The sequence below is a fragment of the Lacerta agilis genome, chromosome 10, assembly GCF_009819535.1.
Source record: "Lacerta agilis isolate rLacAgi1 chromosome 10, rLacAgi1.pri, whole genome shotgun sequence".
NCBI lineage: Eukaryota > Metazoa > Chordata > Lepidosauria > Squamata > Lacertidae > Lacerta > Lacerta agilis.
Window position 1 is genome coordinate 39,395,839 of NC_046321.1, and position 13,069 is coordinate 39,408,907.

A 13,069-nucleotide genomic window follows, 5' to 3' on the forward strand; every position below is an offset into this window, starting at 1 on the left:
GGCAAGAGCTGTTCAACAGTGGAATGGTCTTCCTTGGAAGATGGTGGACTCTCCTTCCACTTGGAAGCTTTCAAGCAAAGGCTGGATAGCCACCTGTCATGGATGCTTTAGTTGATATTCTTGCATTGTAGGGGGGGGGCATTGGACGAGATGGCCCTTGGTGTCCCTTCAAACTCTGCAATTCTATGATTTTATGAAAAACCTGTGGCTCTTCAGATGTTGCTGAACTAAAATCCCCATCAGCCCTAACAAAGCATGATTGATAGCCAAGGATGATGGGAGCTGTAGTTCAATAACATCTGGAGAGCCACAGGTTTATCACACCTGCTGTGAAACCAAGTGCTGTGTAGGAAATGCAGAAGGCAAACACAAAGTTCCACAATGCAGAGCATTGCTTTAGTTTGCAAAAGTGGAGTAGCCTTCCTGTGGTTTGATGCTTTATCCACATAACAAATAGATTTCTTCGGGTGGGTTATCATCTGCCCATACATAAATAAGAAAAATAAAAAGTTAAACATGACTGGATCACAGTGTTCTCTCCTAATTTCCCCCCCCCCCTTGGTCCCTTTCCCACAGCTCCCTCATTCAAGCTTTTTCCAGCCTGCTGCTTAATCTGCCATCCACTAGTGAACTGCTGTCTTTCTCCTGCTCCATTTCCATCAATTCTTTGCCTAGCTTCAGGGAGTCTGACTGTACCTGAAGCTATGCGACACACAGGGCAATTATGTATAACATTAACAAGGCTGAATGGAGGAAGGTTAGAACGATGTTGTCATGACTTGCAGCTCATGTGATCTCTCCTATACAATTTTCACCAGCCATCCTACAGACTGGAGATGTTCTTTCATGCTCTCGCAAAGCCTAACAAATACTTTACACAGCACTTCTTATCTAAAGTGCTTCACCAACATTGACTTATTAATCGGCTGTTCTGTAGGGAAATGGGGAAAAGTCATGAAGCTGGTTTTTAAATTTGCTTGGGTCACGAGATACAAAAGGAAGCCTCTCATGTCTCATTAAAACCCCATCCTTTGATTTTATCCCTGACCCTTTTAAGGAGAGAGGGCTGGGAAACAGACTGAATTTTTAGTTAGTGCAATGAAGAGGGCAACAGCTTGTCAGATGCTTCTTCCTGTTCCATAGCCGCTCATTAAAACTCTGCGTTATTATGTACAACAACAGAATTCTGTGTAAAGAGCAGTTAAGATAAAGACTTAAGAGAGAAGATGGACTAAGGTCAGTTTAGGTGGTTAAGCAAGTGGTCATGACCATCATTAATGTAAGCTAAAATATGCTTCTGCCCTCAGGGGTCACAACCAAACTATTTCAAGGATTAATTTTCCCATCATTAATTGCCAGTTTTGCTACGATTCTCTATCAGCGAAAAGTTTTCTAAAAAAAAGAAGAAGTGAAAACTTGTCATAACAATTTGTATTATTATAACTGAACAGACTGTCTGCAAATTTGGCTTTCTGTGACAAATGTTACATTCTGCAATTAAAATAAAGATAAGTCTGTTTTTTTAAAAAAATGTCTTAGCAGTAATGAAACATAATTACACTTGTTGTACCGTTTTGGATGTGATCCAGTTGCTTAGGGTTTTAAGTATATTTTAATCATGCTTTTTTATGGAATTAGTGGGACAGGTTTTGGTACCATGAGCACTAACAAGATAAGCACGTGCCTTTCAATGCACATCTGGCCTAATTAAACCCTGTTTCCATTTTTGCTGTGTTTTCCTTGGTATCTTTAGGATATTGAAGCGTTACAATAAAGTCTTGCCATCTACCTATGCAAGCCATGAACCAAAGACAATTCAGCACAGATTGGGAAAATCGCAGCAGAACTTCCATAGCTGAAATATATAAGATTTCTAAGCCACAGACTCATAGGAGAAACATCTATATTACAATAATTTGCCCTAAGGTAGAATTCTCTACATAGCAACACATATTTGTCTAGACTGTTTAACTGATAACATTGCAGTGTGCCCTATGATATTATTGTGGAGAAGCTGGTAAAATGTGGGCAGGATGAGGTAACTATTAGGTGGATTTGTAGCTAGTCGACTGACCAAACCCAAAGAGTGCTCACTAATGGTTCTGGGCACATTGTCATTCAACGTCTTTACAAATGACTTGGGTGAAGGTATTGATGGGATGCAAATGACACCAAACTGGGGTGGGTAGCCAGTGCCACAGAAGACAGAAACAAGATTCAATATGGCTTTAACAGATTGGAGAACTGGGCCAAAACTAACAAAATAAATTTCAATAGGGACAAATGTAAGGTTCTGCATTTAGGCAGAAAGAACCAGCCACACAAATATAAGATGGAGGGGGCACCTGGATTGCTAGTACTACATGTGAAAGGGATCTAGTACACCAGTGTGATGTAACAGCAAAAAACAACAACAAAAACTAATGCTGTTCTAGGCTGTATAAACAGAACAATGGTGTCCAGATCAAGGGAAGTAATAGCTCTATTCTGCCTTGGCCAGACCACAAATGGAGTACTGTGACCATTTCTGGGCACCACAGTTTAAGAAGGACAAGCTGGAATATGTGCAGAGGAGGGCGACCAAGTTGAAACCAAGCCTTATGAGGAGTGGTTGAATGAATTGGGTATGTTTAGCCTGGTAAAGAGGAGGCTGAGAGGAGATAAGAAAGCCATCTTCAATTGTCATATGGAGCAACCTTGTTTCAACCAATGGATTCAAATTACAAGAAAGGAGATTACACCTAAACATCAGGAAGAACTTTCTGATAGTAAGAGCTGTTTGACAGTGGAATGGATTCCCGTGGAAGGTGGTGGATTCTCCTTCCATGGAGGTTTGTAAGCAGAGGTTGGATGGCCATCTGTTATGGATGCTTTAGTTGAGATTGCTAGATGACCCTTATGGTCCCTTCCAACTCTGCAATTCTATGAAAGATGCACAAGGAGCCCCAAGCATGAAGGGCCAGCAGAACATATTCGGCATGAGATGGGGTCTGCTGCAGGCTCTGTATTATTGGACGTGATGTGTGCAGACTGAAATAATCTCAAAATAGCAGCAACAGGTCAAGGTTTACATCAGTCCTGAAGATCACAAAATATTGCATAAGATAAGAGGTGTGCTAAACTGCAAGACGAAATCAAAACTATGGAGTTTCACCTCATTTTTTAAAAGTAAGTTTTCTTTTCAAAGTAATGCTAAATTATTCTAACATAGCACACTTGCTTTCAAGAAAATAATTTATCAGGCATAAAGAAAAACAAACCTCATCTAACTTTCTAGTTAATCACTAAACAATGGCAATTCCCCACATTTATTGGTTCCTCCCTTGAGTGCGTCAAGCACATAATCAGAAAGATGCTAAGAAACAAAAACAACATCATTGAAGGCTTACTTCATTTATCAGGGAAAACATTTATTGCATGAATACATTCATCCAACAGGCACGTCATTTTCTGAAACAAGAAAGATTTCCAAACATAATAGAGGATGCCGAGCTACACTTCTGCACTGACTGCAGTCAGGATTATTATTATTATTATTTGCAGTGGAAACCCTCCCCTGTTCTTATCATTGCTGGAATGAAGCTATGACTCATAAGTCTACAGTGTATGTGACTTACACTTTAATGCACAGGTGTTCATTGGCACGACAAGACGCTATACCAAAGAACATGACCAGGACCAGCACAACAACCGGAACCATGAAGAGCCCTGTGCTTTTATTATGTCAAATGATCAGGGGTTTTGACAAAGAGGAATAACCACGTGTACTGCAGCATTAGCCTTCTGGCAGTGCAATCCTACACAGGTCTGCTCAGAAGCACACCTCATTAAGTTTGAAGGGAACTTAAGCCCATGTAATTGCATAAAGGATTCCAGCTGAAGCTCCACATGTAGCATAGTAGCTAAGCGGCAGAGCTCTAAGTCAGGAAGTCCTCGGTTCAAATCCGGCCTCTGCCATAAAGCTGCAGGGTGTCCTTAAGCCAGCCCCTCTCTCTAAGCCGCAGCCTCCTCGCCCCAACTGCAGCACAAGCGTAATAATACTGACCTACCTTTCAAAGTTGTCAGACGCATTCCAAAGGGAAAGCTAAAAATCTGCAGCCCAGGGGTCCCGTAGCTTTAGCACATTTACAAACTGGAGAAACTGTCATGGGAATCGCCCCACTCTGCATAGCCAAGCATAGGTCGCAACCTATCCTATTGGCTACAACAGAATGCTTCTTTGAAGTCTAATTTTGAGAGTGGGACCTGTGGGCACCTGGGAAGGCTTCTTGCATCTGTACCTGTGGGCACCACTTTGGGGACCCCTGAGTTATTTCTTTTTTCACTTATTTCATGCCATAGTAATCCCCACCCCCCGCCCAAATCTTTATATGGTACAATGCTCCTGTGACACACTAAGGTACATGGCCAAAATCATTTGCCTTTAACTGGTGTCACGAGCCTCTTGGTTACGTTTGCTTTTAGAGACTACCCCATTGAACATCCCATATACTATAGAATGGTTAAAAAAAATCTCCCTGGTGCATGTTCTCAGAAATTCAGGCGAAACAGAATTGAGTGAGAAAATGTCCCAGTGTACCTCCTGCTCCCTGCCTTGCAGGCCTTTCCCCACCTGGCCTGGGAGGGCTGGGCTGGGCCCCAACTCCAGCTATGGAAGCTAAGACTGCTGAACAGACTCCTGGGCTGGGGTGTTGTCTGGGGGTCTTGTTGGGTTGTTGCTCTTGGCTTTCTGTACCTTTATTATATGTTGTGATTTGTATTAAGTAGTGGGTGGACATAGCCGACGACACAGTGATTCTCCAAGCAGCTCTTTTTATTCTCAGGCTGGAACAGAACTGGACTGAAGGGCTCAGCCAGCCTGCTTATATAGTACTAAGTAACATGCAACAGTAACAACTCTCTCTAGCTACCCAATCCGTGAACGGCACTCTCAATCCTTCATTCGCATGTTGTGGACCTGAGTGAGAACTGCAGTCACGGTGGGCAGAGTGAAACTATATACACAACATCCCTAGTGGCCTAGGGTGAGAACTTCAATACATAACAATTTACGTGCACATTGTTCCGTTTTGTTGTGTATTTTTAAATGTTTTGTTCTGACTACTTTTGTTAGGTTGTAAGACACATTGAACATGGTTTGAACTGTGGAACAGTGGCATACAAATAAAATTATGTATGTATGTATGTATGTTCATTATCACTTTTGTGCCCAGCAATCTTGCTTCTGGATAATGGTCATGATGTATAGGCTCCAAGTATTGCAGCTAGGGAGTCTACAAATGCTAGCTTGCTTTAGCAGCCCAGCCTCTCTCTACCTTTGCTCCTAATTCTACTCCCAGTTCCATCTCCATCCCCCATCCTTCTAGCATGTTCAGAAGGTTTTCAGAAGAGAACAGGGGTTTCTCTTGTTTGTATTGTGGTATGGAGAAGATAAGAAAAAGCAGCAGTCTCTCTGCTGCTTTCTTTTAAGACGATCTTCTCCAAACAGCTGTAGGAGCGACAAAACTTTGCCTCTTTCCCAAGTCCTCTGGCAAGCATGCAGGGCTTGGGAGAGAGAAAGGGTTACGTCTATGTGCAGGAGGTATGGACAAGATAACAACCAGCAGGAGAAATGCCTGCTTTTTATTTTCTGATGCAAACAAATCTCCATGCGAGGGAGCTTCCAGCCTTTCTCTAATTTTGAGGTGGCATTCAATCACATACTCGCAAATTCAAGTTGAGCAATTAAAGTTAATTCTGGTGCTCTTGCACAACAAACCTGTTTCTCCCCCCCACCCTGCTCCATCAGACTTTTGGAAGAATAAAAAAATATATAAAGCAGGAAAATGCATGGGAATACATGGGTTAACATTTGCTTCACACAAATGAATCAGAAAGAATGCTAATTAAATAGCCGATTTTTGCCTTTCTTTCCTTCAAACCTTAGGCCAACATAGCAGGATGAATACTCAACAGTCATCTGGAAGCTACCTGAGAAAGCACAAGCCCTTTTGTGGTTGCTAGAGGGCTGGAGAGAGAGGCAAAAGCCCCACTAACTATGAACCCCTAAATCTTGTTCCTCCACTACAAAAAATTATGCCATAGTTTTGTACTAGTTTTGCGTCACCAGCCTCAGGTTTTGTGATACTGCCTACAAGTGTATAGTGACACATCAAATCAGTGTTCATAATTAGCATCCTCCCAAAATCAAAATGGCAGAATCTCCTCCAAACCTGTACGCCTCTGACCTACAGTAAACTTTTCTTTCACCCAAACATCCTGCAAAAAGCTTTTGTCCTTCTTCTCTCACCTACCCCTATCCCTCAGTATTATTTGGTTACTGAGGACGGTGTGGTTTTAGTGTTACAAAGGTGCAAGAAGTATGCAATGAGATAATAAATAAAACAAGGATACTGAACGGATCTCAAAACTGTTGTTGTTTTAATTTATTCTAGCAGAATGTTTTCTAAGTATTTATGAGCTACTTTATTCCCTCAGATTAACAGGAGTCAAAACAGATTCTGCACACTACTCTTTTGAGGTTTAATGAATGCCAACAATAGATATGCTTTTCTTACCTCTTCTTTTTCAGCACTTTGCAAATCCCGCCACTCCTCAGTCACGTGACCAAAATCCACAGTGTTCATGGCCACCTTGTACTCCCCAATGATATCATGTTTGGAGAAGCGGTCAAAGTCATATACCGCCATCACTAAGGTTTTTCCTCCCAGTTCAGAATACGGCACCTGTATTTTTTTTATTATTAAAAAAAATAAAACAAAAATAAAATCAGAGAATGAGAAAATGCCAGGTTCTGTAGCCTATGCAGTAAATATGCTTTCACTGCAATGCAAATCCATTCCTTTGTTTTATCAGTTGTCATTCCCTTTATATTGAACTAGGGGGAAAAATATGACACACATTTTCTCGGAGAGTCATCTGATGCACTGGTTTGTAATAGCAGACTAGAGCATTCTACAGCACAATGTGGTAGCTCGCTCATCACTCTGCAGCATTTGCCCTGAGTTCTTAAAGTTACGACTCCAACGTGAAACTAAAGACCAATTATTTGCCCCACAGATACATGAGTTTTCGATACTGCAGAATGCTTCTCTCAATAAATCATCCTGTCACTTTCCAAAAAAACAGCAGCCTACAGACTGATGGAAAAGCACTGGCTTTCGATGTCTGACACAGAGAAATTAGAGACTAGGCAGTTTTCTTCCAGCACAATCCTCTCCTTGCCTACTGAGAGGCAAGTCCCACTGAGCTCAATAGGGCTTAATCCCAAGTAAGTGGTCATAGGGAAGCAACCTGAAAGCGGCTTTATTCTTTTACAGCCCCCCATATCAGGATTCTGCTTTTCATCAAATGGATATTGAAGCTCAGTGTGGTGTGGTGGTTAAGAGTGGTAGACTTGTAATCTGGGGAACTGGGTTCGTGTCTCCACTCCTCCACATGCAGCTGCTGGGTAACCTTGGGCTAGTCACACTTCTTTGAAGTCTCTCAGCCCCACTCACCTCACAGAGTGTTTGTTGTGGGGGAGGAAGGGAAAGGAGAATGTGAGCCGCTTTGAGACTCCTTCGGGTAGTGAAAAGCGGGATATCAAATCCAAACTCTTCTTCTTCTACAGCATGATATATTGCTATAAATGTTGGCAGCAGAAGGCCAGGTTCTGGCTAATTTTCCACCTGTTCTGATGTGTTATGGGCAGATGCTTTAGGTTAGGAAGAGGATCATTAGTCATGTTTTTTCATATTCATGGGAAGTGATGCAGCTGAAATATCACTTCTTTAGTTGGCTGGAAAAACTGAGCAAAAAAATATTGGATTTGGGGTGGAGGCCTGACCGTTTTTAATAAACCCCTTATCATTAATATTTCCAAATACAAATGCTTCCATATGTGTCTGTAAATCTGTCTCTCACTGTTACTCAAGTTTCTTAACAGGGGAGGGGAATTAAAGCGAAGTGAAACGGCTGAGCATTTCAATCTGCCTTGGTCCTTTGCAAATGTCTAGCTTTCATTTCTTTTCAAAAGAACCTGTGTTTCATTGCCCCCCCCCTCGCATTGTGCTAGTTCCTGAAAAGTTGTGAAGAAATCTTCAGGTTAAAAGACACATCCATTAAGGCAAGGGGCGGGGAGTACTGCACACATTAACTTGTATCCTGACATTATATAACGACTCTAGCATAATGCATTTATATTAATATGCTGATCTGAAGGGGCCATTTAATGCATCACCAAAAAAGAGGACAAAAGAAGATAAATATCTGCATACAATTTGAGTATGCTAATTTATATGTATAGATTCACATTCAGAAATAATTACTATAAATTAAACAGAAATGCAATACTTCCCAACATAGTGGAAAAGACTATATGATCTGCATGCCTGCTCAGTCTGCTATCCTGGTGCTAAACGTGCCCCCTGCTTGTTCCCCCTTCTCATACTTCTTTATCTTTAAACTGGACTTAGATCAAAGAGCCCTCAAACAGAGAAGTGTTCCTTCTAAAGTAGGATGCACAGCCGTCCCAATTTATCCCTATTTTTAAGCCATATGCTTGATTATAAAGAGGTGGGAAAAGCTTCACACTTCACTGGTGACTTTGGGGGTCATTGTTGTTACATTTTCTTTTAAGAGTATCTGAACAGAACATTAAAGCAGCCTCCCTGAAGACTGTTTGTACTGTATAAACTTTTACCTTTTTATAGATTTATGTGCCGAGGTGCTGTATAAAGCAACTTGGATAGCTTTAAAAGAGGACTGGACAAATTAGGAAGGACAATGGCTACTAGGCATGAAAGCAGTATTCTGCCTCAAATGTCATAGGTATTATTATTATTATTATTATTATTATTATTATTATTATGCACCTGGATACCAGTTGCTGGGAATCACAGGTGGGCAGAATGCTGTTGTGTTGAAGTCCAGCTTGCAGCCTTTCCACAGGCACCTGGTTGGCCACTGTGAGAACAGGATGCTGGACTAGATGGCCATTGGCCTGATCTAGCAGGCAGTACATTATTCTGTTTATTTCAGAAGTTAAAGGTGCAAGGCCCACTTACTTCCGTAGCCAAGCTGGCACCATTCACTCACAAGTGTGAGATATAGACAAGCTCAGAAGAACCTCGAGGTACGGAGAAGTGCCAAAATAATTAGGAAGAAACTTAAATAAACACGCCCCCAAAACAGCCCAGTGAGAACTGAGCATGCTCGGCGTGTGCAGAACACTGACAGTTTTTGATGTGGGGGTTGAATGCAGTGGCTAGGACCCTAAACAGAAGCACTCTACACTGCAACTGTCCGATACGGGTCCCACTTGCATGATAATAATTTTGCAGATCTTCTAACTTTTATCACTGCCAGCCACCATATTGCATTTGTTCACAATATTACAACTTATGCTGCAATCCTGGAAATAAGCCCTGCAGAACTCAGCAGAATTTACTTCTTAGTAGACATGTATAGTGTCGTGCATTAAAGCCAATCTAATTATCAACCATATGGCCAAATGGGAGTCCTGAAATATTATTGCAATGGCCATAAATTATGACTACAGCATTGATATGGATGAGTTTCACCTGTACTGCCACCTGCCTTTTTATCCAGGGACTCAGGTGGGTGCTCATGAAGCCCTTCTGTGCGTTCGACACAATGCATGTGATTAACATAGGAACAGAACTCTTGTGGTTGATTTTTTTACTTTGATGACCTATGACAACAGGCCAGAAATCACACAGGCTGCAGATATAGAAATCTTCAGCCTCCAGAGGCATCACAGAAGTGTTTGAAGGTTCCCTTCTGGCTGAACACTTTATTCTGAATTGCACTTCACTTTTCAGATGCTGATGGTTCAAAAAGAATCACATTCTTCTGGCACTCTAAGTCAAGATATAAACCCAGGGGTGAAATTCCTTTTAGTACTTCAGCTTTTAATATGTATGATCATAAATGTATTAATTAAAAGCAGTTCTATCATCTGAGAAGCTGATGAACCATATATATATATAATCCTTTAAGGAGATAAGAGCAAAAAGGAATTCCTATTTGTGACTCAGGAGAAATGTATGAGTGGCTACTTCTGTAACAACTAATGCAGAAGACTAAAGAGATCTGACACAGAATGTGTGCTTCTATTATGCACACAGTGAAAATTCTCATAATTGCTTGCTAGAAGACGACAACAAGAAAGGTTTTATGGTGCTCCACCCCTGAACTCATTAGCCATGACATGGAACGTGACAAATATTAATGGACACTTCTGGGTAACGAAATATGAATGTTCAAGATGGGTGAGCATGATCCAAAGCTCCACAGAACATCAGTAAGAATAGGGGTTGCTTACCCTGCAATCCTAAGTATGCATCATTAAGCAGTGTTGCCATATGTCTGGAATTTCCTGGAAATAGCTGGAATATTGCAGTCAGAAGCATTGTCTGGGCAGAAATCGCTAAAAATTGTTTGGGAAAATCCGGATGTATGGCAACGCATGTCAGCAGTGTCATTTTTTGCGATTTCCCTTTAAAATACATCAAAAACTTCTCTTTTTTTTGCATTTGCGATTTTGCCAAAAAAGCTCAGCAACTTTGCTCAACAACTTTTGTGTCTGGATTTTCACAATATGGCAGGTGTATAGACGATTGCAGCCTTAATATCTTGTATATGTGGGAATGGTCTCTGTGTGTCCATGGATGAAATAAAAGACAAAGCACAGACTCCTGTATGAGTTCCTGTATGAACACCTAAATTATCAATGGATTTAATCCATTGAGATCTTTATTCAATAAAATGGAGCTACTGTAAGAATATTGCATTGTTTGGTGAACTGTGATAATAGTGTGGCGATCAGTAGGTGCCTTGACTGATTCAGTTTATTTTAGCTCTTCTCTTAGGCCATAACACTTTGGTTTGCCCATCACACTAGAACAAACCATGGCTCAATATGAATGTGTGAGCATGCAGACTCCTGGAAAGGAGATCACAGCTGCTCTGCTCCTCCTGGGTCACTCTGCCGCTGCATTGCACTATGCTAAGCCATAGAACCCAGGCTCATGGGTTAGCTTTTCCCCAGACTAACTATGGATTGTAACTATGGTTTGTCTCATGGTATATGGCTTGTTAAACCAATAGAATGACTAACACTGCAATAGAATGACTAGACAGGAGCAAAGTGGTCACAGACTCATCTCTGGTAGCCTCTTGTGGTTTGGACTGAGCATAATGTGTGCACCAGGCGATTGGAGATGTTTATCACTGCCTTTTGCTTTGGGCACCTGAATCCTAAAAGTTACTGTTTCGCTTCATTTTAAATAAACTCAAAGTAAAAACTCAGTAAAAAGAGTTTCTTCTCCCTCCCCACACTAAAGGGAAAAAATGGATTATTTTTATGAACATCTTCAAGAGAAAACGGCTTATGTCTGCAGTAGTGTCGGGGGCCTCTAGGGATATCTTTCTTGTTGAGTGATTACATAGCCTCAATCTCTTATTGTCCCTGCTTTCAAACTGGAGCTGTCATTATAAGACTAAGTATACCAAGGGAAAGGCCTATAGCGATTGAAGTACAGTGAACATTTCAGACGAAAGCCCTTCAAAGGATGTTCAGCTGTGCTGTTGTTATATTGCTGGAAGTTTGGTTCTGAATTTTTTGGACAGCATTGCACAGCGCTCTAATATATGTCTTGACTCCCTCTCTCCATCTCCACTCATGTTTAGGTGTTTGAATGAACATGCCATAATGACAAGATAATTCCTTCAGGTGAAAGGATCAGAGGGAAGAGAGAGCCAAACTTCCTTTACAGTGTCCCTCCCCCAACCCAAAGAAACTGGATGTGTTCCACCAGACTCAATTTTTCATTCTGTTTTTCTTTTCTTTTTTTCTGCAATCCCAAACAACTTCACTAGGAAGTAAGCCCCACTGAACACAGCAGGACCAATTTATGAATAAACGTGCATATAATTGTTCTCTCAGCCTACTGAAAACATTAATAAGAAAAAGAAAAAGAATTTATTATTTCTACCCTGCCCATCTGGGTAGGTTTCCCCAGCCACTCTGGGCGGTCTTCAACAGAACATTCAAAACAGAATAAAACTTCAAACATGAAAAACTTCCCTAAACAGGGCTGCCTTCAGATGTCTTCTAAAAGTCAGATAGTTGTTTATTTCCTTGACATCTGATGGGAGGGCATTCCACGGGCCACTCAGTGTCTGGGCTGAACAATGGGGGTGGAGATGCTCCTTCAGGTATACTGAGCCAAGGCCGTTTAAAGGTCAGCACCAACACTTTGAATTGTGCTTGGAAACGTACTGGGAGCCAATGTAGGTCTTTCAGGACCGGTGTTATATGGTCTTGGCAGTTTAGACATGCATGTTTCTTGACTTCTTCCCCCAGTTGTGTCAAAGTCTCAGCTATTAGTCTGTCTAGAAAATGTCCAATTTAAAGCTGCAAAGGCACAGATGGCTACCCATTTTCTGCAAAGATTAGGGTGGAAACTAAGAGAGTGATCTGCGTGGAGGCTAAGAGAATGAGCAAGCCCTTGGTTTGTCTCTCATCTGTACCATGAACTCACTGAATAACTTTCAGCTTTAGGGTAGTGCCTGTGAAGTGTTTTGAACACTGGCAAGTATTAGTAATAGTTAAGCAATAGGGAAAATGTGCTCTTCTGAGAGTGAAAAAAAAAGCAGTGTCTCCAAACTGGTGGGGGACCTTGCTGGCACAAGAGTTAAAAAGCAATTTTTCTCTTCCCTCCACAGCCCCCTATAAATCTCCTCCAGAAGGTTGCCAGACCCTCCAATACAGTGTGGGAGGTTGTGCTTTCCACCAGCAGAGGCCTTCATTATTATTATTTTTTAAAGGAAGTTGTTGGTTCATAAGAAAAAAATCCAAAATATACAATCAGGAATTGTCATTATTAGGGGACCAACTAATTTTTGCTAAATCATAGAGCAGTGGTGTCCAAACCTTTTTCAAAGAGGGCCAGATATGATGAAGTGAAGGGTCGTGAGGGCAGACCAAAGGGCCAACCAAAGTTGTTGACCTTTTTTGTAGAATTGAGTTGATGAGCTCTTTAAAGGATTTTACCCCAAAGTT

The 13,069-nt window shown here is 41.4% G+C and overlaps 1 protein-coding gene across 3 annotated transcripts in view; it reads right to left on the reverse strand.

Annotated features, from left to right (window-relative positions):
* SYT1 (synaptotagmin 1) overlaps positions 1–13,069 on the reverse strand; it is a 338,924-nt gene that overhangs the window by 64,452 nt on the left and 261,403 nt on the right. For all 3 annotated transcript variants that reach the window (XM_033161580.1, XM_033161578.1, XM_033161579.1), the window contains exon 7: positions 6,558–6,725. In XM_033161580.1, coding sequence (XP_033017471.1) covers positions 6,558–6,725 — 168 coding nt within the window. The remainder of the gene's footprint in view (positions 1–6,557; positions 6,726–13,069) is intronic.